Source organism: Anabrus simplex, chromosome 6, assembly GCF_040414725.1.
Source record: "Anabrus simplex isolate iqAnaSimp1 chromosome 6, ASM4041472v1, whole genome shotgun sequence".
Classification (NCBI taxonomy): domain Eukaryota; kingdom Metazoa; phylum Arthropoda; class Insecta; order Orthoptera; family Tettigoniidae; genus Anabrus; species Anabrus simplex.
The window spans coordinates 206,611,580-206,637,507 of NC_090270.1; the positions used below are offsets into that span (position 1 = coordinate 206,611,580).

General features: G+C 38.8%; 1 protein-coding gene across 2 annotated transcripts in view; it reads left to right on the plus strand.

Moving 5' to 3' along the window:
• The window catches only part of Galphas (G protein alpha s subunit), a 525,522-nt gene that overhangs the window by 466,844 nt on the left and 32,750 nt on the right, over positions 1 to 25,928 (plus strand). For both annotated transcript variants that reach the window (XM_068228382.1, XM_068228383.1), the window contains one exon: positions 15,707 to 15,886. In XM_068228382.1, the coding sequence (XP_068084483.1) occupies positions 15,707 to 15,886 (180 nt within the window). The remainder of the gene's footprint in view (positions 1 to 15,706; positions 15,887 to 25,928) is intronic.

The following is a 25,928-nucleotide window of genomic DNA, read 5'->3' on the forward strand; positions in this document are numbered from 1 at the left end:
GAAACAACAGACAAAACTGAACAACAGCAGCAGCAGCAGTAGCAGCAGTAAAATCTACATCTACTACTGCTACTACTACTACTACTACTACTACTACTACTACTACTACTACTACTACTACCACCACCACCACCACCAACTGTCATCTAAGAACAGTTGACCTCATTAACATTGTATTCACAACCCATGAAACCAAAGTAATACTAAACAAACTTGTTCTTTAATATAATCACTCTAAATGCAATCTGAGAAATATAATTGACCGTGAACATGATCAACTCAGATGTGAACATGACAAAACTGTAAATTGCATCACATCACTGGAACTCATACAACAAATAGTAAGCTCAACAATGAACTCTACATTGAAAAACATCATTGTATGAGTATTTAGTACAGGTCATGTAGCTGTGAGTTTCTATTAAAGAGATCGTGGTTCTGAACTCCATTGTCGGCAGTCCTGAACCCAATGTACACAAACAAGAACACGCACACTAGCTTATGTATTAGCCAAACTTATAGACAGACTTATGAGACAAAACATAAGAGATACAATTAGAGCAGAGAGGATAAAACAAGGTGCACAGCCCAGCTCCCTGACCAAACAAAAACCCAGATCGAGCAGAATTTTCTTCAGCAGCCCTGTTCTTCTCAAGCTTTATGTTTAGCGGGATTTTTTGCGGCAAGCATTATTCTCGAGAGTGATTTCCTATGCACTAAGCCTACCTTGGCTGTGAAACAAAAAAAAAAAACCCTTAAATTATACTGAGAATATTTACTTTTATTTATAGACTAGCTGATGTACCCGTGCTTTGCTACGGGATTCTCAGAAAGACTGACTTTGTGGTTTTCCTAACTGAAATCAACATAAGTCATTACAAAAACGTAAGTATGAATGTAGCGATTAAAAGCAATGCTATCATATAAAATGGAAAGCCGCACGTTTTATCACTTTTAACGAACAGTGCTGCGGTTAGATTGCGGTGCCAATTTAATAGTCCAAAGTTCCAGAGCTGGGATGACCAGGCCGCAGATTGCCATGAACACTCATCTGTCATTATTCCGCTAAATATGCACACTGTTCATTCCAATCAGTACCTCAGAGTAGGGATTGAATAGCCCGAATGCTATGATGATCCAGTGTGTTACGTACCAGTAGTATCAGAAAATTGATAAACCAGGGGAATGGCAAGCTAAAGAAGAAAGTTATCTAACTTACCAGCTACTTCCCATCAATATTCAGGCAGGCTGTTACACTCTGTCCGACTGGGCGAGTTGACCGTGTGGTTAGCGGTGCGCAGCTGTGAGCTTGCATCCGAGAGATAGTGGATTCGAACCCCATTGTCGGCAGCGCTGAAGATGGTATACCGTGGTTTCCCACTTTCACACCAGTCAAATGTTGGGCCTGTACCTTAATTAAGGCCTAAGTCACTCCTAGCCCTTTCCTATTCCATCGTCGCCGTAAAACCTATCTATGTCGGTGCGACGGAAATCAAATAAAAAATACTCTGTACGCAGCAGTAATCCTATCTACCAGAGATGAGGGGCAACAGAAGACACAAAGCACATCACGACAAACAATGGTCAATGTAATGTTATTGTTGATCAGTGTTATGAGCTTTCTATATTGTAGGCGTACACATTTAGTTTTCTTTCAACTCTGTGATTTGTAAAATATTTTATACCGTAAACTGTAGTTTCTTATTCTCCGACTTTACATACCGATTTTCATTAAATACTGTTTACCCATTTTCTCGTTACTTGGCGCTGATATGGACTTAGTAACAAAAATTCAAATTCATGAATATCTTGGTGATCATAGCCAGTACGGTAACAATGTATAAGACATGAATAATAGGAAATTTAATGCTATATAACCTTAGTTATCTAGCATTCATCGACTACACTTCTAATAAGAAATATTTGAGAATTACATTTTAGGCCTTCCCCTAAACTACCATTTCACTCAGCGTGAATAAAATAATTTACAGCCTAGACTACAGCGACTTATTTCCTGACTTTGCATACCGATTTTCATCAAGATAGGACTACTAATAACAACAATATTTGAGAATTAAATTTTAGGCCTTCCCCTAAACTACCATTTTTCTCTGCGTGAATATAATTATTGACAGCCTAGATTGTAGCAATTTATTTCCCAACTTTGCATACCCATTTTCTTTAAAATACGACCACTAATAATATAAATAGTTGAGAATTCAATTTTAGGCCTTCCCCTAAACTACCTTTCACTCAGCGTGAGTAAAATGATTTATAGCCTAGATTATAGCGGCTCATCCCCCGACTTCACATACCGATTTTCATTAGACCACTAATAACATAAATAGTTGAGAATTCAATTTTAGGCCTTCCCCTAAACTACCATTTCACTCAGCGTGAGTAAAATGATTTATAGCCTAGATTGTAGAGGCTCATCCCCCGACTTCATACACCGATTTTCATTAAATTCTCTTCAACCGTTTTCTCGTGATGCGTGTACATACATACATACAGACAGACAGACAGACAGACAGACAGACAGACAGACAGACATTACGGAAAAGTGAAAAGTGCATTTTCTTGTTACTGTGGACATGGCCGATACAGAAATACCATTATTTTCAAATTCTGAGCAATGTACAGACAAAACTCTTATTTTATATATATAGATGTAGAACAAACATTTCTTTTTCCAAATCAAGATGTGTACCTTGCATTTATTTATTTCTTTACCTAAATCTTAAGAGATCTAAATGCAAATTTAAAGACATTTTTTCAAAAATAATCTGGTTGATAAGTTATGTACAGTAGCCAAATCTTCCTAGTGCAACAGTCATTTGATGAAAATAAATTTCACTGAAATACAATAGAATCCCAATAACTCAACATTATGTGTAACTCAGCAACTTGACAAGCACTATTTTTTTTCCTTTTTTCATTGCTAAATGATTTTTGCTGGTCAAGCAGAACATTATCACTGAAATAATATGGTCTGTTAATAAAAATATAGATAGGCTATCTTTTTTTTCTAAAAATGTAGTACTGTTATTTCTATCGTTGCGTAAACATTGCAAACAGTGTAAGTATTTTTTTAATGACAGTACTGTAACTAACTGTATTATTGTAACTAAAAACACTGTACATATTTATGCGTCTGAATATCTGCATGGTTTCGTGTTGAGATTAGTTAAAGTGTACAATTTGTATCCCTTTGGCTTTGTGACATTCATTCGTGCAGCTGTCTGTGGAAATTGGTGACAAGTTCTGTTCTTTTTGTGGATATTGCAGTCTACCCCATTATGAATTTTAGAAGTTGCTGGTGAAAGGTAGGTAGCCCTTGTCAATCAACATTCACATTCCTTTCTATTATTTTTGGCCATTAGCGGGCTTGACTAAAGACTTTTTGATTTTTTTTTGTTCCCTATTGTAAGCTAAACTTTGAGTTCATTGTCAGCACAGTTTCTCAGTTTACATACAGTCTTACAAGTGTTGTCTGTGCAATTGAAAATATTAAACAAAAACGAAAGAAAACAAATTGATGCAGGGCTGCAGAAGTCGTCGTCGGCGGCCCCTCCTCCCCCCCTCCCCCCCGCTCAAATAAAAACAATCACTTTTTCATACTTTCTTTCTTCTCCTTATACATCAATCTGCAACGAAAGCTCCATGACATATGATGTTACCAAATAAGCTTAAAACCATGCCACAATATTCTCAAAGGTAAACAAGCGAGTCCTAAGATAATATAGATACTTTTCTGACAGTTGAGGCGCTGGTCTTCCGACCTAAGCAATGTTATGTAGCTCTGAAGATGTTCGTACAGAATGAAACATGTTCTACAAATAATTAATTTGTTTAAAGCAAATATATAGTATCAAACAGGTGGAAGTTCCTTTTATTGATTTAATATAGACTTAGCACTATCGATCCTGGCTCATCCTGAGGTATTTGAAGGTGAAATATGTTGGCCTTGTCTCTGTAGATTTACTGGCACGTAAAAGAACTCCTGTGGGACTAAATTCCGACACCTCGGCGTCTCCAAAAACTGTAAAAGTAGTTTGTGGGACGTAGAGTCAATAATCATCATCATCATCATCATCATCATCATCATCATCATTGTTGACCATCTCAAGTTGCCCAGATGTGGTATACGAACTCCCTCCATCTTTGTCCATGAACAACTGTTCTCTCATAATCTTCTCCCAATCTTGTCCTCTCTCCTCGATATCTTTCTTCACCAGATTGGTCCATTTTCCTCGGGGTCTGTCCACCCTGTTCCCACCTCCTCTCAGACTTTTTCATTCTTGAACTTGTCCTTCCTGGTCTTTGTATCACAGTGCATAGGAACTTCATTTCTGCAGCTTGGAGTTTTGAGTTTTCTTGTCTAGTTAACATGGTAGTTTCCAAGCTACACGTGAGGATGAGTGTATAATATGATTTATATAATGTCATCGTAGCTTTCAGTGGTACTTGTTTATCCCACAGCCGTTGTCTTACTTGGTAATAAATTTGTGTTGCCTTGCTAATTCGACTGTCCACCTCATATTTTGCAAGGTTGTCTTTTGATACTATACTACCCAAGTACATAAAGGTTGGAACACTGTCTAGTTTGGCATCATTTATTCTGATTTGTTGTTTGTCATCTCTCTGTAACTTCACCACCACCATCTTAGCCTTGTTGATATTTAAATCATATCTCTTAAACTCTTCACTCCATTTCTGCAGCTTTTCCTCCACATCGTCTGCAAATATGAATAACATTAATAACATTTATTCTTTGCACAGGACCATCAATGTACTGTATATCTGTGAGTGGGAGACTTAGCACAACAAAGGTACTATTTTATGATGTTTTTTTTTTGAGAAGAAGAAAATTCTGTGTAATTTCACCTAAGCAATGTTATGTAGCTGGAGATGTTCCTACGGAATGAAACATGTTTTACAAATAATTAATTTGCTTAAAGCAAATACATAGTATCAAACAAGTGGAAGTTCCTTTTATTGATTTAATGTAGACTTAGCACTATCGATAGTGGATAGTTGATGTGTGTAGTGCAGGTGACACTCGTATATTTTGGCAGCAGAGTCTTTAGCGGAAGAATTCAAGCACTATCGATAGTGGATAGTTGATGCGCGTAATGCAGGTGACATTCGTAAATTTCGGCAGCAGAGTCTTTACTAGAAGAATTCAGACGTATTTACCAGTATTTCATTATCCATGTAATGGAAAGTACAGTGAATCTGTGGAACTGAGTTACAGTTTAGTGGTTCTGAGCATGTCCTTTGTTATTATTCAAGAGTTAATAAATGCAGGGTTTAGGCCTACTATTTATTATTTATTTAGCGTATGGCTAACACATCACATTACATATAAATACAGTAGTAATACATAATATATACAGTTTGGAATATTTACAGGTTCAAGTTATTTACATAGTCAACACACAAAGATGAGAGCAGAAAAAAGTTTCTAGGGTTTCCCTGGTAGGCGGTGAGAGGACACTGCTCCATAATGTGCCGAACTGTTTGCTTCACAGCACCACAACTGCACGCTGCTGAATTAAGTATTCCCCATTTATGGAGGGAGTCGGCACATCTGCCATGGCCAGTGGGAATCCTGTTGATGGTTGTCCAGGTCTTATCTGGAAGTTCAAAACTCTGTGGTTTGTTTTTCAGCCATGGTAGATTGTGATATTCTGATGGAGCATTGGATATCCATACTTGCTTCCAGGCCTGAAGCCTTGTCGTGCTAGCCTTCGAACATGAAATGAAAAAGGAAACCAGAGCATGAGGATAAATCAAAACAGGCTAAGTTGACTCAATGGAAGTGCAGCTGGGTGCATGAAAGCCCTTGAAAAGGAACTTGAAATACTTGTCATTTTGGAATGGTTGGCAACTGACTGTTGTTAGTTATTTTCTTATAATCTCGTAGGAGAGCGTTTTCCCAACGGAGGTGAGGTGGTGGAATATGGCATAGAACTGGTAGCCAGAAAGTTGGAGTAAATCTAATTGTCCCTGATATCATATGCATAGTGTGATTCAGTTGAGTGCAATTAATTTGGTATGACTGCTGTTCAGCCATATCGATGAGCAGTATTCTGCAGCAGAGTACACGAAACCAAGAGGTGAAGACTGTACGGTAGATGTTAATGATCTCCAGGTGATTCCACATAGCTTCTGTAAGGTGGTGTTCCTTGATTATGAGTTATGACTTAGCAGCTGTTTCCTCGAGATGTTTCTTGAAGGACAGAGTTCTGTCAAGAGTAATCCCTAGATATTGTGGATGTCTGTTGTGGGCAAGACAAGTGTTCTCAAACTAAACCTTCATTTCACAATTGGCCATTTTGTTGCTAAGGTGAAAACATGGAACTTCAGTTTTGTTTGGATTCAGTTGTAATCTCCATTTGCGAAAGTACTGTCTCAAGGTGGTAAGATCAGCTGTCACTGTTTCTTCCATGTTTTCCATGAATTTATCTTGTACTGCCAGAGCCCAATCATCAGCATATCCAAATTTCCTAGAGCAAGTTTCAGACATATCAGCTATGTACAGGTTGAAAAGCAGAGGAGCTACTACAGAACCTTGGGGAAGACCATTGTTTAGAGTTTTCTCACTGCTAGTGCCATTACCCAGTATTACATGAAAGCATGCTATCAATAAGTCATGCAATTTTCTCACATGGCAAAAAGCGTAGTAGTTTGCAGATAGGACTACTGTATATATCTTATATATTTTATAAATGTTGTGTTTTTGTGGGTGTTGAATACTGTACTAGCCTTCGAACATGAAACGAGAAAAGGAAACCAGAGTGTTTGGCATTTCGGAATGGTGGTCTGGTTCAGAGCTAGTTGGTGTTGGAACAGGTGGTGCTGCTTCTCTGCTTGGTGCACAAAATGGATTAATTCATAACATTAGGAAAAAAGTTAAACATATTTTTGCTGTGCACTGCATAGCACACTGGCTTCAGTTAAGTATTCTAAGTTCTGTAAAAATGTGGACTATGTTGATGAACTTGATCCGTCGCTGAAGTCGCTCCACAAATTTTACCTGCCGTCTCCCAAGAGCATGAGAACTGAAAACGGTTGCTGAAAGCTTTGAGACAAGTGTTTGGAAATTTCAGTACTTTCACAGTGTAAGATGGATGGCAAGCAAAGTTGGTTGTGTATCAGCTCTAGTGACTGATTGGAAATGTGATATTGTGCACTTCGAAGATTTTATTGTGAGTAGAGATAAAGCAACTCCAGTAGCAAAAGGGTGACTGTTACCGATTTAAAATTTGTTTACATTCTGCATTTTTTCCCTGGACTTTTTAAAAATAGTTAAGAATTTCTTTGTCCTATTTCAGAGTGACCAGCTGTTTCTCAGCACTATTGGACTACATGCAGTATCTACAGTAGCATCACTTGAATTATGTACCCAAAATACTCCAAACTACCCAAATAAAGATAAATTTGTAACAAACGCCTCCATTAGTGGCATTTTCCAAGAGATACAGCTGAAGTGCGTTGGTCCGGCTGATAGTTCTACTCTTGATTTGCAGTAAGAAAAGTCGATTAATCATAATGTCAGATATTTCAAGGAAAGATTTTCGGTTCAGGAACTCTTTCATGCTCAGCTATATTTTGTACCTTTGTGTGATCAACTGGAACTGATCTAGAAAATGGTGTTGGTGAGATTTCAATAATGGCAGAATATTTTAGGATGCAGCTTGCAAAATGTGAGAGCAGTGGGAACTACACACAGTGCATACAAAATTTGTGGTATGAGTTCAAAAATTGTTTGAATAGTTAAAGTTGGCAAGCAATGTCAGGTATCCTATCTTGGTACAGCTACTGTTTATTGTTCTTACAGTCTACAGCATTGTGTGAGTGAGGATTTAGTCAGATGAACCTTATAAAGACAGTTTCAGATTGTCATTAGAAATAAACATTTTGTGTGATTTGTTGAAGTGTATACGGTCTAGCAAGCCAAGAATAATGGCCGAGAGGATTCGTCGTGCTGACCACATGACACCTCGTGATCTGCAGGCCTTCGGTCTGAGCAGTGGTCGCTTGGTAGACCATGGCTCTCCAGGGCTGTTGCACATGGGGTTTGGGGATTTTGATGTTTAATATGAATACCTGCAGTAAAGGAATTTGATCCTGTAAGGACTGGACTGGTGGGTTTTTAGTAGGAAGACCACAAGGTACATCAATTGCCACAAATGACTATGCAACAATTAGGTCATTAGCCTGTAAGATTGAACTATAAGCCTGTGTTCAATATCTTATAAATTTTTAAAATACAGATGACACTAGCGTTTGCAGCTAATAGTCCTGCTACATCTGTTTAATTCATTTTTTCTGGGTGGTTCAAATGTTAAGATTTAAAAAAGCAATACCAAGGTCAATGGTAAATAGTGCAACTCGATTATTTATAGGTATCAGGTTGGTGGGATCCTTGCTGGCTCTTAAAGTTTTGAACTGGCTCCTCAGTTCAGAAAAAGATCCTGCGCCCCTGAATTAATGTTACAATGGATATGAAATTAAATGCCTTACAGAGACTAGACAGAGGGGGAAGAGTTAATAAAATTGCCATGGATTTAGGTGTTCGATGAACTACCATATTAGGGTGGAAGAAGAAGAGGTCTGAAATCATGTCTTAGTGTGTGAAAAGAGTATGTAGGCCAACAGATGGTTTAAATGAATGGAGAAATATGAAAGGTGGCAAATAGGAGAAGGTGCGTGAGGCGCTTTATTTGTGGTTTTGGCAGCAAAGGGAAAAAGGAATGACCAATTCACGACCTATTTTGCCAGAGAATGCCCTTGAATTCTGTAAGGAATTTCAAGAAGGGGAGCTTAGATTTACTGCTAGTGATGGCTGGCTTGACAGGTGGAAGAATCGTTACGGCATTAGTTAAATGTTTGTGGCGAAAAACTCTCTGTCGACTTAATTCAAGGAAAGTTTCCACAGACTAATTGAAAAGGAGGGTTTATCTGGGGATCAAATATGCAGCTGTGACAAGTCTGGTTTGAATTTTTGAATGCTGCCTTCGAAAACGCTTGCATTCAGGGAAGAAAAATTGATCCCAGGCTATAAAAGTAGTACAGTGAGAGTTATAATCTTGGCATGCAGCAGTGTAAAAGGCAGCCATAAGCTCAAACTCATGCTCATTGGAAAAGCAAAAAAGCTTCTGCCATTTAAAAACATAGAAAAGTCCATTAATGGGATTGAGACATTCTGTATAATCTGCTTGCTTGGTACAGGAAACAGTGAAATGCATGGATGAATGGAACCATTTTTAAGGACTGGTTTTATAAGAAACGTGTTTCTATGGTAGAAAAGTTTCTAGAATTGAAAAATCTCCAAAGGAAATAAAACACTTTATTCTTGGCAGTGCCTCATCCCAACCTGATATGGATCAGTTAAGGGACAATGATATAAGAGCCATGTTTCTTCCTCCTAATATTACTTTTATGTGTCAACCAATGGCCCAGGGCACTTTGGAAATAAAAAGAGATCCAGACGTAAACTATTTTTTTTCTCTTGTCTTTCTCAATGTGGAGTTCAACAAGGCGATCCACTTGGTCCTGCTCTTTTCGCTGTTACTCTTTAGTCTATTGTCAACTCCATTAATACCAATCGCTGTGGCTTTACGTTTGGGAGCAGCCTTGTACGAACCTCACCGATGCTCAGCTTGTGGTGCCTATGTTGATCAGCGTGGCCTCCATATCCTTTCCTGTTTGAAAATTAAAGGCTTAAAGGCAGACACGTACGCCACTCCGCTATAAACAATGTCATCTTGCGGGCTCTGATTTCAGTGGATGTTCCTTCCATACGAGAACCCACTGGCTGCTGACGTTCAGACGGTAAAAGGCCAGACGGAATGATACTTGTGCCATGGAAAAGGGGTAAATCTGTCTTGTGGGATTTTACCTGTGCCGACGCGTTAGCCCAGTCCAATTTTCCCCTTTCGTCACCGAGTGCTGGGGGTGCAGCCGTGAATAGGAAAAATGCTAAAAGAAGAAAATACAGCGATTTGTTGGACAAATTCTTCTTCGTGCCAGTAGCCATTGAATTGAGTGGTACCTGGAATAATGAGGGCCTCAATTTTATCAAAGAAATTGGCCAATGGATTGCTTGGATTTCTGGCGATAAGCGGTCAACTGCTTATCTTATTCAGCGCATCAGCATAGTTCTAATGCGTGATGATGTCACATCCATTCTCGGGACACTACCACCTGGTAGAGAGCTGGATGAAGTTTTTCTTCTTTAATGTATGACTTCATATTTTATGGATATTCAGGATATGTTAGATTATTAATTTAATAATTCTTTGCACATTGTGCGCATTAAATAAATAAAAGATCCCCGTATTGGTATCTTATGATAGGGAACATGACACAGGTAAATTCTAAGTGCAATTTCAAATAGGTATCTTGTTACTTTTGATCAGGTGGTGTATATTACAAGGTGTGGCGATTGTCCACGACGTCGCCTTCTCTTTTCCTCCCTCTTTCAGTGCTGATTAGTCTTGTGTATCCTATTACAGTATATATCGTCGTTGCCGGGACAAAACCTCCTCTGTGAAATATTTTAGCTTAGAACTTTGGCCGGTAAGGTTCTGTCATCTAAGGTGCAATATTATGTGAATATTGCCAAGGCATTCTTGCTCGTCATAACGTATGTGCTGCGGGTCAGTACATCACCAAAAATATTATTACATAGGAGGTTTTGTTGCAGCAACGACGATATGTTCCTTTTCATGTTCCTATCCTTTTATATATGACTTGATTCATCACTTGTTGCTTCCTTTCCATTACTGTTTGAGTACAGAAGTAATACATTTTTGTATCATTAATGTGAAATAAGTGCACATGCTGACTTGCAGATTGAAGTTCCCATGTACCTGGCATTTTGTAGCCCAGAAGTATTATTATTTTTATCAAGCCGGGTATGTCGAGAATCGTTATTTTTTGTGTTTTTGTGGTTGTTTTTTTTTTTTTCCGCATGTTAATTTTACTGATAGCCCTTTTCAAAAGTTAGCAGGTATGCTACCATTCTGACCACTCACATAACCATTCAGATGAAACCAAGCTTTGTCACTCATAAAAAAAAAGAAGTGTGGGATCTACAGTTTCATTGTGTATGGATTGTAAAATCCACCTCCAAAACTTAGAACACACATCCGGATCAGCAGTACGATTCGATGTATGAACCGCAAATATTTTGTATGGGTGAAACTTTAAGGCCTTTACAGGCAGAACCTATAGACATGCCGCATTCTTGAGAAAGCTGCTGGATCGATTTTTTCAGGCTCTTCTGCAACCTTGCTTGTATATCTTGAAGCCATTCTTTGGTAAGAGCTTGTTCAGTACACTGCTTCTTCCAATCACAGAGTCTGTTTTCCCTCCACTTCTTAAACAACCACATTATAGTACTTGTGGATGGCCAAGGAGCCTCCAGATAGTGACGGTAAAATTGATGTGAACAATTCTCATACAACTGAAGACATCTTTAAAACATACATCTCGACAAGAAATATCTGATGCTCTCTCTTGTAATGCATCTCCGCTATTACACTTCTGACAAGTTCATATAACAACTGCAGCCAACAGATGGTGTGATACAGCTTGGCCTTGAGACTGCTCGTCTTGACGGTCAATCGGTAGATGCCAGGTCTAGATGACATTGTCTGCCAGATGGCAGAGGGTCAGGACTGGCAGAACATACGTGGCACTGGGTTCTGAACTCCCTGTATAAGTTTGGAATGGGTATGTATAAAAGGCAAATGATAAGCTCTTAACAGACTGTGCAATGTTATATGAAAAGAGTATGTCATTGCAGTATCAGGCAATAAACACACTATCCTCCTCATTCCTTTTGTCCTCGAAAGAACGTGGTGACTCCACGAGTCAATCTTGTCCAAATGTCTGTCTGTTGGCTATGTGGATCGTTCCTGAGAAACTTTATCCAGTATAATTTATGATCTGCATAATCCATCGCATCAGAGGGTGTCCCATCATGCATGAGCCTTTCAAAGTGCCCATAATAACTTGCTTTCCTTGAGAGTTGACTGTTGCCACAAGGCTGAAGAATCTCTGGGATACTTTATTATACCCTAGGTACTATGTATCAACACTTTATAGATTTCAAGGAAGCTTGACAGCTTTGGGACTCATTGTTGAATGTCGTAAGAAGCTGCAGTAGCTGAGATAAATGGATCAAAGTCTTCAAAAGCCTGCATCATAACAGCAGCTCCTGTGCGAGAGCTGATTGTTAAACAACGAACTTCATCATCGTCATTGATACAAGAATCAGACATGGCTGTATTTTATCATTTCTCTTTCTCCTAACTATTGATTTCCTTATTCAGTAGGCAATGAACGGGCCAAGCGCTGGAATCCCTGGATTGACCTTGTGGAACTTACCTCGATTTTGCTGACGACATTGTATTGCTTGTGGAAACGAGCACCTCTCTACAGTACTCAACTAACAGCTTAGACACTGAGGCAGGAAAGGTTGGACAATGTATTAGTATTGACAAGACAAAAACCATGTTGATCAGTAATCATTAGGCGATGGATTTAAAAAATAAATATTGCATTGCGGCCTTGACTGCACGCTCTGGCTTGATTACTCTCCTTTCGAAACTGAATCCGTTATATGTGAAATGAAGTAATGTTTTCCGATCAAGTGTTTTTCGGTCATTGGCGTTGCCTTGATTAATTCAGACTGCTTATACAGTACCAATATATAAGTAAAGTGATTGGTGATATAATGCTGAAAGTGAAAGCAAATGTTCTCATTTTCACCAATATGTTGCTGAATTTAGTGGAATTTTTACAAAAGAGTGGACAATCTGTAAGTTCAGATCAGTGATCTCAAGTCTTGCAGCAGTTCGCAAATAGTATAGATAGATAGAATAGCCATTTCACATGCAAGCTTGAGATAAGCTCTTTGAGGCGAAGTAATTTCCCCTTCACATTCCCCATATTCAAGAAATTCTGAGTATTATGCAGGTTTATACAAAACTGGATTTATATCTGATAACTCATTTTTTTAAATTGAGAAGTCCAAGAGCTCAGACAGTTTACAAAATATACACATTTTGAAACACAAGAAGAATCAACATTTTGAAAATTAGACATCCCTGCATGTTACAAAGAAGCACTAAGAAAGACCATGCAGGTATGTGAAAATTAAAAATTAAAAAATGAGTAAGCATGATCGAATTACCAGACTCTTTTGCTAGAAAAGTGAGAAGAGTTGTGTTAGGTGTGCTAGAAAATAATGAAGTAATTTCCAAGCAGTGTTTTCTATTACCATGTGGAGAAATGTCAGCATTGAACCATATTACGATGGCTTGCTTATTCAGTGATTCTCTGCAGTTTTTATGACTGAAAGGGGTCAAATTTGTTAATGTTTTAATCTTATGGATGCTGCTCTGTATATGATGGTGTGCTGAAGTGGACAAATGAATTTCAAACAGCAAAAACTTGGTTGTGCAAGCCCTAACAACAACAGCTTGGTTCAAAGCCAAAACTACAAATCTTCCCCTTTTACTTAGACCCATAGTTACTCATTGGGGGACATGGTTAATGCAGTAGTATTTTATGCAGACAATTTTCAAAATTTTAAATCAGTGATAGGCTAAATAAGGATAATGCTTCATCAATTGAAATTCGTTAGAACTAGCTTACGGACAGTTCATTAAAAGATTTATTATCTTTAGTTTCTTGTATCACTCTATAAAGAGTTAAGAAACATCAACCAACTTGTTGACTGGAACAGTTACTGAGGTGCATGGGCACTGAGAAAAGAATTCATCCAAAGGCCCCAAAATTAATTAAAAATTATTAATCAGAAATTTAAAAGTGTGCTTCATAACAATTTTGGATATCATACCATGTGTAAAGTTGCTGAAGTTTTCAAAGGGCAAAACTATATGGGTGAAATTGAGAATTTGTATGTGACATTTTTGATGAAATACTAGTCTTCTTGTTACATTGAACCTCCTCCCAGTATTGGACATTGCTCCAAGACAGCCTCCATTGCTTTGTGGTGTAAAGTTTAGAGAAAGTCTTTGTTATTCACTGCACCATCATTGTGATTTTTATAATTTATAAATACTGAAGATCATATAATATTCAAACCATATATTGTAATGATTTTTATACGTACCAAATATTTTGAAGTCCTCTAGCACATTAAATACATTCCCTGGTAAACATGCTAGTATCACACCGATCTCTGTTGTGCAACAGCCAGTTGACCTAGTGAAAGTGTTCATTTATCTCAGTAGCGTCTTATTAGTGTAGATGTGGATGTCAGCTATGGAAATGGCAACCTCTTGGCAGTTTTTCAGTGGCTGTGACCCATCTGGTCCACGTCAGTGATCTATAAGGAGATGAAACTTATAAAACACTCATCATGTCAACAGTGATCTTTGCCAGTGAAACATAGAAAATTACAGCACAGACCTCACGTAAGCTCAATGTGTTCCACGCATGTTGTTTATGCCAAATTTTGGGTGTTACTTGGCATGACCGAGTCACCAGTGAGGATATTTTGCAGCAGAGTGGCTGCAGGAAATGACAAAATATTATGGTGGGATGTCAAATGCTTTAGCCAGCCATATTCTTCGCTTACCAGATGGTTGATATTTGATGAACGCTATGTGATGGGAACCATCAGGCAGGAGGTGGACACCAGGCAAACCACACAAAGCATGGTGCCAATGTTCAGAGAAAACCTACAAACAGTTAACGTTAGGTGGGTAGAACACCACCTCGAACGCGACTTGTTGACGGAAGCTAGCTACCCTATTCACTTAATGTGGAAAGAACCATTGATGATAATGATGATGATGATGATGATGATGATGATAATTTACCCAAATGACTTCACAAAAGTGAACACATTGCTTTATTTGTTGACCATTGATTTAATGTATCTAACACTGATATGTAGTATGTTTGTTTTTCCTCAGCATAGATGCAACTTCAGCATTCATTTCTCTTCGTAGGTTGTGGATATAATCTAATACGCCTGGAATGTTTCATCAGACAACTGATTATCTGACATGGGATCACTTTGTTATCATGTATAGTAAAATATTATGGTTCAGTCACTGTTCGGATGAGGTACTACATTCCAAAGATGACGGTTTTCTGTCCACATCAGTGGCTTGCTTTGAGAGCCAAACATTTTTGATTATTTAATTGTTCTTCAAACTTAAAAATATATATGAGCTAGGTGGAATCATTGGATAGGTATCTGGTCTTTACTTCTTCCTCATTTGCAAATTTCGAACTCTCCTTGAATACGTTTGATGAACATATCTTCCTCTATATGCACTTTAATCAATTTCTGTTAGATATCTTCAGTACATTGTTGATTTTCTGTATTCATTCCAAATGTTCAAGTGTGGCTAATTTGCGTGAATAACTTATTTTTATGCAAGAAATTGTAAATTGGTGATGAAGCTCACCAGAGGTTGAAGGAACTGGACTCACCAACAGAAATATTTTATGTTCAGGCCTTAAAAACTAAAAAAATCACTTCTTGTTTATTCTTAATGTTCAGCTTGTGAAAATTTTCTCATTATTTGTATGAAGGGACTTAATTTTATTTTTTATTGTAAGTAAAAAATGAAATATATGTAAATGGATTTTCATGGCATGTACAATATTGAGAGCATTTTAATATTTTATCCATTTATGTGTACAGCATGTTTGATGTGGGAGGCCAACGTGATGAGAGGCGGAAATGGATTCAGTGTTTCAACGACGTGACTGCCATCATCTTCGTGACTGCATGCAGTAGTTATAACATGGTGCTGCGTGAAGACCCTACGCAGAATAGGTTGCGAGAGTCACTGGATCTCTTCAAAAGTATTTGGAATAATAGGTAAAATCAAAACTCAGGCATTTTCATGGTTATTGATTGGTGGTTATTTCAGTTTACAAGCATCTTCTGTTTTATTTGAATTACTTTTTATAACTGATCTTAAAATTTGTTCTCAATACTTATTATTCCTGAGTGAAATTTCTGGAAATTGAAATAATGTGGTAAATACTCTTCAGTAACATTTGAACCTATACATTGAAATTTAATTTTTATACTAGTTAGATCTGCAGTTCTATTTGACCACAGTTATTGTTGTTGTTGACCTAAGATACAACAGTGTCTTCTTGCTAGTTGTTGTGTTGTAGAAATAAGTGTTAAAACTGTGGTATTTCATAGCCATGACTCTGATCTGAAAATAGGAGCCTACAGATGTACATACGTATGTTCATAAAACGATCCTAATAAATCATCATCATCATCATCCCTTCCCCTTATCTAGCTCCTGTGGGGTTGGGGAATTTATGGCACTTCTTCACCTTCCTCTCCACATTTTTGTCCCAGTTCAGGTTACTTCTTGCACTCCTCTTCATCGAATCGATCCACCTTGTTGTAGGTCTCCCCCTCACTCTATTTCCCTCAAACTTGATCTCCATCATCTGTTTTGATATTTTTTCTTCCTCCATCCTTCTTTCATCTTAGTTGACTCCTTTCGATCCTGATAATAGTGTTGTTCATAATTACATCATGACCTGTACACATTTGTTTTGATTCCTATGTCACGTATATTTTAATCCCAATGTTAAAATTTTGGCCAATAAATCCACCAATATGAGTCTGACATATTCGAGCACCTTCAGGTAACACCAGAGTGAATGGGGTTGAACAAGTGAACTTGAGCTCAGAAAGCCAGTCAGTCTGAGGCACTCGACCTACTAAAATTTAACTTAGTTCTCTGCTGCCGTGACAAACTGTATACAGTTGACCTTATGGCAGTTGTATCACCTGTATCTATGTGTCATGTGGCCATTTTCCGTGTTAGTAGACATACTGGATTATGACAGGGAAGTATGCTGTCACCACTGTTATTTGTGATGGTTATGGACAAAATTGTGAAGCAGACAAAGGTAAAATATGGGGACAGGGAGCTGTTTGCAGATGATATTGTGGTGTGCAGAGCAAACAGAGTTGAAGTACTAGGACAGCTCGACATTTTGAATAAGATCATTGAAAATTATGGAATGAAAATCAGCATGGAAAAGAATAAGATAATGGTGTTGACTAGAGGAAGAGGGAAAGGAATTTAAAACATAAAGGGACAGAATCAAAGATGGTGCGTACCAATAAATGAAAATTTTAAATCAACCATTATCACAGCCAGTTGACTTCTTTTCATTGTGCCTGGACATAAGAACACCTACACATCATTCTGTCTAATATTGAGTTAGATTAGATAAATCAGATTAAATTAGCCCACCCAGTGCCACGATTGTTCAGGCATCAAGTCTATATGGTCTGACACTGTGGTTAGCCGGTTGGTCAGAAGACATTTCGCCATCATCAGAATATTGACCGACTGGGTAGCAGAGAAGGTGGTGGTATATAATTTCTAATCACCAGATTGCAAACCAAACATCTGGATTCAGTTCTGAACCTCTCTGCACTGTTCATATGGAGTGAGGGCATATTACACTGTTGATTGTGATTTGTCTGTCGGATTGGGATGTTAAGCCTTGAGCAGACCCCTTGGTACTATTCGACAGGTGTAGACTATTTGCCGGCACCAGGTTTCACACTCTCCCTTCCTCCTATCATATACCATGTCATCATTTCATCTCCTTAACTCCTCTGATTAAGGTGTCACCAGGAAGGGTATCTGGTTGTAAAAATTCATTATGAAGATTCTTCTCACTTCGTACCTGACCCTGTTGTGAAACGGGAAAGGGTTGGACAAACAGATAAATCGCATGAAATATATTTCTATGGTACTTTGAAGAGAATTCCACCTTCACTATACAAATCATATTTATTCCCTTTAAAATAACATTAACTTATTGGTACATGTTTCGTCCTCATAGGGACATCTTCAGGTACAGTTCAGATACGAAAATCGAATAAGGATATATATTAATATACTTTAAAAGACACTGGATGAGTGTTGTTAACTTGTCCTGCCAGTGTGTCGATTAAAACATTAAACACTGTCACCTTAATGTGTTTGCACATTGAATTTAAAATTTTTTTTTTTTAATTGGTCAAAAACTCGTTTAAAACCTCGCATCCCCCATATCACACATTTTAGATATGAAAAATACACTGGTGTTAATTTGATAACACATAAAATACAAGTTGGTGTAAGTTAAAATCTTGATAGTTTTTACAGTAAATTGTATGGAGTAGGTCTTGAAAGAAATAAGTTCAACTTTGTTTTAGCTGAAGGCTGTTATATTATGCTGTTCAAGAGGGAGAACTTCTCTTAAAAGTATTTACAGACTGAAAGGCCGGGCTTGGTTCAAAAGATGTTTAAGTTAGAAAAGGTCCAAAAGGAAGAAGTTGTTATTTTAGAAAATGTTTTAATTAGCATACAGACAGGACAAGTTAACAATACTTGTCCAGTATCTTTTAAAGTAGATTAATATGTATCCATGTTCTATTTTTGTTTTCGAACGTGGCTGAAGAGGTCCCTATGAAGACGAAACGTGTACCAATAAGTTATTCTGAAGGGAATAATTGTGATTTGTATTGTAAAGGTGGAATTCTCCTGAAAGTACTGTAACACTTGTTAAGGTCGACAATATGGGCATAATAATGAAATTAATTTCTTGTTGCCATTGATGCTTTCACGGCCCGTATATATAGACATGATACTGTATAGGCTTTTGGGCTTATGCTGTGTCAAGAAAATACGGTGAAATTCTTTGTTTTGCAGAGAACTGTGCTCTGCTTCATCAGAAGAAAATCTCGACTGTCCCCGAGAAAGGCTTCTTAAACAATGGAGTTTTGAAATAAATTTAGACGTTATAATAGAAATAGAAATGGTACATTCATTCGTTACCAGATGGCTCCCTGGACGCGGCACAGCGCTACCGTTCGAAGCGGAAGCTGACCGAACCATCAGAACCAGTCTAAGAGGGTCACATAGCATGTGTTCGTAACATATGGCATTGACATTATGCCTACCTTCATGATGTTGGGCTATTGGTTGTCCATTTATCAAAGTTCCCCCAGCACACAAGGAACTGTGCTTCGCTTGGAGGGTACGCCCTAACATTTTCCAAGGCAAGTTTAAAAGTACCATATTCATATTTAGGCTATTATTATGGTGGGGTTGTCACTCCCGGAGGCATTTTATATCTACTGTAACTTTAGGCTGCTCCTCAGTAGTACAGGCACCTTTTGCAACTGCTTCACTGAAATACAGATGTTGCTGACTGGAGAAAGTTCTTCTCTTTTATGTGCCGTTCGGACTGGAGTCTCCTACCAATCTGAATATCATTGACCATAGTCCCCTTTCTAGTAGATTTATGTGTCATTTCCTACACCAAGGCTTCATCTGGCTTCAAAAGGGAGGACTTCTCCACCTGTAGCAGCTTCACCACCACCACCACCACCACCACCACCACCACCACCATCATCCCCCCTCCCCCGCGGGTGTCAAGTTTGGTAGCGGCTGCTTGAACCTCGGCCAGACAGTTGCAGGTAGTACAGTCTACTGTTATATACATTAGCGGGATGATCCGGACCGGACATGCTCAAACAAACAAGATTATTATAGCAAGGTACCCATGCTTTGTATAGTTTAAAATGTAACGTACCATTCAAAGTTTTATATTTTGGGGAGTCCGTTGTCGGCTTAGCCTGTAAAATACACCCTCAGTTTATTTGTCAAATGGTTCTGGAGGAATGATTATTTATTTTCAGATTTAACACTCATTTGAACCCCATAGAATTGGTATGTTTTAAATCCCTTCCTCAGCCATTCCCAAACTGTGGTCTGAGGACCCCTGGGGGGCTGCAACGATAATCCAAGAGGTCCAGAATAACAATGTTAGTTGTAAGTATTTGAAGAGCGAAATTTTATTGTACACATGCAATTCACATTCATAGACCATTATACTAAATTTAGGAATTATGTCTTCACTGTTGTATTAGTTACAGTATATGTAACTCTTAATTTTGCCCATGGATGGTACAAGTTAGCAGCAGAAAAAGAAGAAATACTACAAGGCAGTGTAAGTGAAGTAATTGTGAGACCCTTGGATTTGCTAGTATCCACACTCAGACCTTTTTTTCCTCCTCTGGTTGAGATAATCTCGTGGATTAGAAATCTCTTCTTCGAAACAACATAAACTGCCCTCCCTTGAGGATGATCAACTACCTGAAGTATCTTGGCAGAGAGAAAGTGAAAAATAAATTGAAATATGATAAGGGTGCAGAATCAGATAGTGGCATGTTTAGCTCCAGTTCATGAACGTATCTCCACTCCGCATCTCTGATTGACCTTTAGGTCCATGACATCCCCTATACCCTACAATTTCTAGAAAGGAAATACTGCGTTTAATGACTTTCATGACAACATACATATGTGAATACTTTTTCTGCTCTCACACAAACAAAAACGAAGTACAGAAACAGCGCTAATGTAGAGGCTGATCTTCGGCTTCGAGTGACTACGCTTGTAAAATGTTTGGTCTTTTGAAAACAGCATCATCAGTCCTATTGATCCAACAACGGCAACACGTGAATTTTCTCAAGTAAGTTTCCAGATTCCAACTGTTGTAATTATTAGCCGAATGTTGCATTGTTTTATAATTTGTGTGCATTCATAAAGTATCTTTATGTAATTGAAGTTCAATTAAACTTTCATAGAAAGTAAATATTAGTTCTATACTGTATTATGCGAATAAAATCAAATATGGTATATTTACAAAATTCTTTTGTTTGTTTACTGAATGTATTATTATGTTCTGTGAGGTTCTTGAACATGGCTGCATTATGCTTAGGAGGCCTCAGAGACGAAAAGTTTAAGATACTCTGCTGTACTTTATAAAGGATGCAGAAGTGACCAACCTGCAAAATTTTGACTTCGTACATTGCATAGTAATGGAGGAATGATTGCTTTTGTTTAGGAGTAAAATGTTTTTAAAATATCCCCTACTTAAAATCTAGGACATAGATGATCAACCTTCTTGTAAAGTTTGAACTGAAATGGTGTAGGAAGAATAAATATTTTGATTTTACAGGGTCATCCCCCATTTAAACACCTTACAGGAGAAATATTTTGAGATATATGATACACAACACCTAGGACATGAAAGAGTGACCTCTTTATAAAATTACAGTTTTGTACATCAAATAGTTTTGGAGGGAAGGTTAATTTTGCTTTTGGAACTAACCCCATTTAACTCCTTAGGGGTGGAATATTTTAAAATACACACCTAGGATTTAAAATATATACCTCATTTTAGAGTAGAGCGTCCGTGGCTCACGCAGTAGCACGCTGGCCTCTCACCACTGGGTTCCATGATTCAAATCCCGGTCACTCCACGTGAGATTTAAGCAGAGGCGGGACAGATTTTTCTCCATGTACTCCAGTTTTCCCTGTTGTCTTTCATTCCAGCCACGCTCTCCAATTTTATTTAATTTCGTCTGTTGGTCATTGCCCCAAAATTCCTGTCCATCCCGCTAGATGGGGGCGTCATTCATCCCATTCCTTATCCAATCAAATGACTGGAAATAAGCTGAGGATTTTCATTTTCACCTCAGTTTGGAATTTTGTCTTCGTTTGTTAATGGTTTTGGAGGAATTCTCTTTTTTTTCTTTCTTTTGCCCCCATTGCACTCCTTTAGGGTTTCTTTTCAAACCTTCTGTATTAACTCCTAGGATATCATTTGAGATTTTACTCTGTAAGTTAAAAGGTTTGAAAGAAGTGAATATTTTTGTCATATGATTTTGCCTCCCCGTCAAAAACCGTTAAGGGTGTATTGTTTTAAGGTCACTTCGTATTTAAAATCTAAGATATACACTGTGATTCAGCGGCTCCTTCCAGTATCGTTTGTTGCAGCCCAAATAATGTGCACATGATTATAGGGGTGCTATTACGCTGCAGGCGTACTATATGGTAGTAATGTTCAGTGAGCACATTTTGCACATGTTTCTGACCCCTTGCAAAATGTTATATGATCCGTTCGCAAAACAAGATTCCTTGAAATCATGTAGCAACCAACGTCCTTTTACCATGTAACTATGTTAATGTGTGCTTCGTGACCGGGTGTAACGAAGAGGGGAATCAATGCATAAGACTAGGTAACAGTGCCGTAATTTCCGTATTTTCTTGCATAATTAACGCCCTTGCATAATTTACGCACCCCAATATTTTTGGGTCCAAAGTGAGAAAAAGAAATGTTCACGTATTTGACATACCCACTTCTTCGAACATCCATCACACAGTCCCGGATACTTTTCGAAGTAAAAAGATGTCAACTACTCAGGTAGCAGCCTTCCTATTGCAAAATGAGGCATTCCAAATACCGGGAAACGTGCTGTTATAAGCTGATAGCCTTCCTATTGCAAAATGAGGCATTCCAAATACCGGGAAACGTGCTGTTATAAGCTGATAGGAAATACCACTGTACTAATTCAATGAGAGAATCAGCGCAGAAGTGACTAGTGATCCCCTTTTCCAGTCCCGGTACAAACGTATTTTATGAATGTTTCGGGTACCGGACATGCATTTTCTCTGATCTCAAAATTGTTCATTAGTTCAGTGATCAAGTATTCGACTAATACTGTATCATATAAACTTGCGGTGATCAGTTACGCTGAAACATACGGAAATAGGATAGGGCAGAAGGCCCCAGGTATTCAGTGTCCAAATGCAACGTGCGCTACCGCACTAACGGAGAAGTGCACTTCAAACGACCAGCAAGTCTCGCAAGGCATTTCGCGGACTAAAAACCGGCAAGTTTCGGCAAGAAGACGAGGATCTGCTTAAATATATAATTTTACTACGCAACGTAGGATAAGCTGTTTCTCATGAAATGCTGTATTTTAAAGGAAGAGAAATTGCTGCTGCACATGGAATCAGTGTCTCGTATTTGAAGGTAAGCCAAGGCTTGATGATTAATTTTGTGAAGAGAAATGAACTTTCTCTTCGAAGAACACCATTATGCTACAAAATGCCGAATGATTTGAACCCAAATTGATTTTCATCACTTTCTGATTGAGAAGCGTAAAGTGAAGGAATATTTGCTCTCCCAAATAGGAACCACAGGTCACGCGCCAATCAGTTTTCGTATGCCACAAAGTCAAGCAATCGATAAGAAAGGGACATCAAGTGTTATCGTACATGCTACCGGAAGAGAAAAAGAATTATGTACTGCACTGCTATTCTCTTTGGCAATGCTGCTGTAACAGGTGATGGCAGAAAGCTTGCACCTTATGTTGTTCAGAAACGTAAACCTATACCTAAAGTAAAATTTCTGCGAGGGATCCACGTTCATATCCAAAACAAGGGTGGATGGACACGTCACTCGTACAAGATTGGATACGAACAGTTTGTGGAAATATAGCAGGAGTCCCTCCTATGGACAGCACTTCTCGTGTTTGACAGTTTTCTTTTTTTGCTGGCATGTCATTATTATGTACTTACATGAATTGTACTCGTTTATTTCACATCAGGTGATATTGTGTCAGCTCGTAATGGGAAAAATGTTTTCCAGTGTCGGTACTTCAGACCCACGTGTCCAATTTACCTGATGTACCCTATTTGACTTTTCAGAAAAAATCTCATGCCGGAACTTTACGCCAAACGACGATTAACCGCAAATTATGCGAGAAAATACGGTAATGCCTTAAAATACAGAACCGGATGGTGTATGTACTCTGCCATCGTCGTACTTCCAGCACGTTTCTAGCAGTGTAGTGTAACGGATGTGGTTAGGCGTTCGCCTACCAATTGACGGGATGTGCCAGCTGCGTTTCGAATCCTGCTTCATTCAGATATTTTTGCCTTGGTATGATGTTTGAATACGTAAACACAGGCCAACGTTTGCCACATTCAAATAATAGAATGACGCTGTTATTCATCTTGTGCCCTGCGCATACTGTGCTGGTTAGGGCCTAAATGTACCGTAATCTCTGCTGGCAGTCGGCACGTTTTCCAGAGAGGAATACATTGTCATGCTCCTCATTTATGGGGAAGCCTTACTAATGCTTTCGACATTCAGTGGTAGGAGTCTGATAGATGGACCAATGTCTCTTGTTAATGAGTTCTGAAAAGAACTGTTTTTATTATTTCGTCGATATGTCATTGCCAGGAGATCCTATGGATAGTCTGCGTGCCTCTTTTCGCTGTTGCTCAGTTAGCACCACCCAGGAGGCACGTGTAGGGCAACCTCCCTACTTGGCTCTAGCCGTACAAGATCAGGTAATGGAGATGACTGAAGAGATTCTGACCAAAGACCTGTCTTTACTGGAAAACCACTTCAAAATCTGGAGACTTCAACCCAGTGTGAGTAAAACAGAAGTGTGTTGTTTGGCAAATGTGAAACTGAATGTTAGTTTCAGAGGCAGAATTCGTCATAATTGGAACCCAAAATACCTTGGCATTATCTTGGACCGTACACTAATCCTTCAAACAGTACCTCCTGAACTAAGCAGAAAAGTTGAGGTCTTGAAACAAGATCCTCCGTAAACTGTGTGGAACTACCTGGGAATCTTCAACAACCACCTTGCGATCTTCAGCCTTGGGTTTGGTGTATTCAAGTGCTGAGTATTGTGCACCTGTTTGGTTGAACAGTCATCATACAAGGCTTGTTGACACCTAGCTTAATACCACAATGCGCATCATATCTGGCACAATTACATCTACTCCAATTTGTTGGCTTCCACTGCTAACCGATATAATGCCACCTGATCTACTTCAGTCTAATGCCCTTATGAAGGAATTCCAACAAGATATCCAGAAATCCTAGTCTACCCGTGCATAGTGACCTGCCACTTTTGAATCTTAGTAGACTAAAATCACGCCATCCAACTCTGCGTGATGATGCTGACATAGATGCTAAGGATTTTAAATCTCTTGATGAGTGGAAAGGTTGATGGGAAGCAGCAACAGATGTGTGCCTGCATACCTTCTTCTCAGGTCCCAGACCTCCAAGCGGATCCCACCTACCACGCAAGACCTGGACTGCACTGAATAGAATCAGAACAGAGCCGCTCTCCATAAGTGGAAAAAGCTACTTAATTCAGACTGGGACTGCAGAGTTCCACACCAGACTATTCATCATATCGTCCGGGAATGCAAAATTTGAGTCACGTTTCACGGAGATGAAGCTGATTTCTTGCCGGTAACTCCAGATGCTGTATGTGGGATTGAAGAACTAGATATTCAATTGTGAAGCACAAATTACTTTGTTTCTCATCTGCAAATATATATTACTGATATTGTCTGTATAAGCCATACGCTAAATAATATGAGGAAGCAAGACAAAACGTGTGCGAGGCACTACGTCTGTACCAGGATCGGTATCCTGACAGGAGACACCCGGCCGCTACGACATTCCGCCATGTTGAAAGACGCCTAAGGACAACAGGCGGGATTTTCAACCAGCCACCAGTCTGCGATAGGCCCGTTACATCGGGTGAAGTAGAAGAAGCCTCCTGGAGGCAGCTTGTAATAATCCACACATCAGTACAAGGGCGGTTGTAGGACAGGTGAACACCAGCCAGCCATCCGTCTGGCGATACTGCATGAAGATAAATTTCACCGATACCATATTGAACTACACCAAGAGCTCCCTAGGTGGGATTTCGAAACTGGAATAGAGTTATCTCGGTGGCTATTAGGCAGGCCGGACAATGATTCAGCATTTGTATCACATATCTTGTTCTTGGACGAATCACGCTTCGACAATAATGGGAACATCAATTGCCACAACATGCACTATTGGAGTCCGGACAACCTTCATTGGGTGCGACAGGCGGCCCATCGAGTATTATGAGGAGTGAATGTTTGGTGTGGAATCTTGGGGGATTGCCTGATTGGACCTTATTTCTTTGAGGGCCATTGGACAGGCCATTGCTACCTTCACTTTCAGCATCA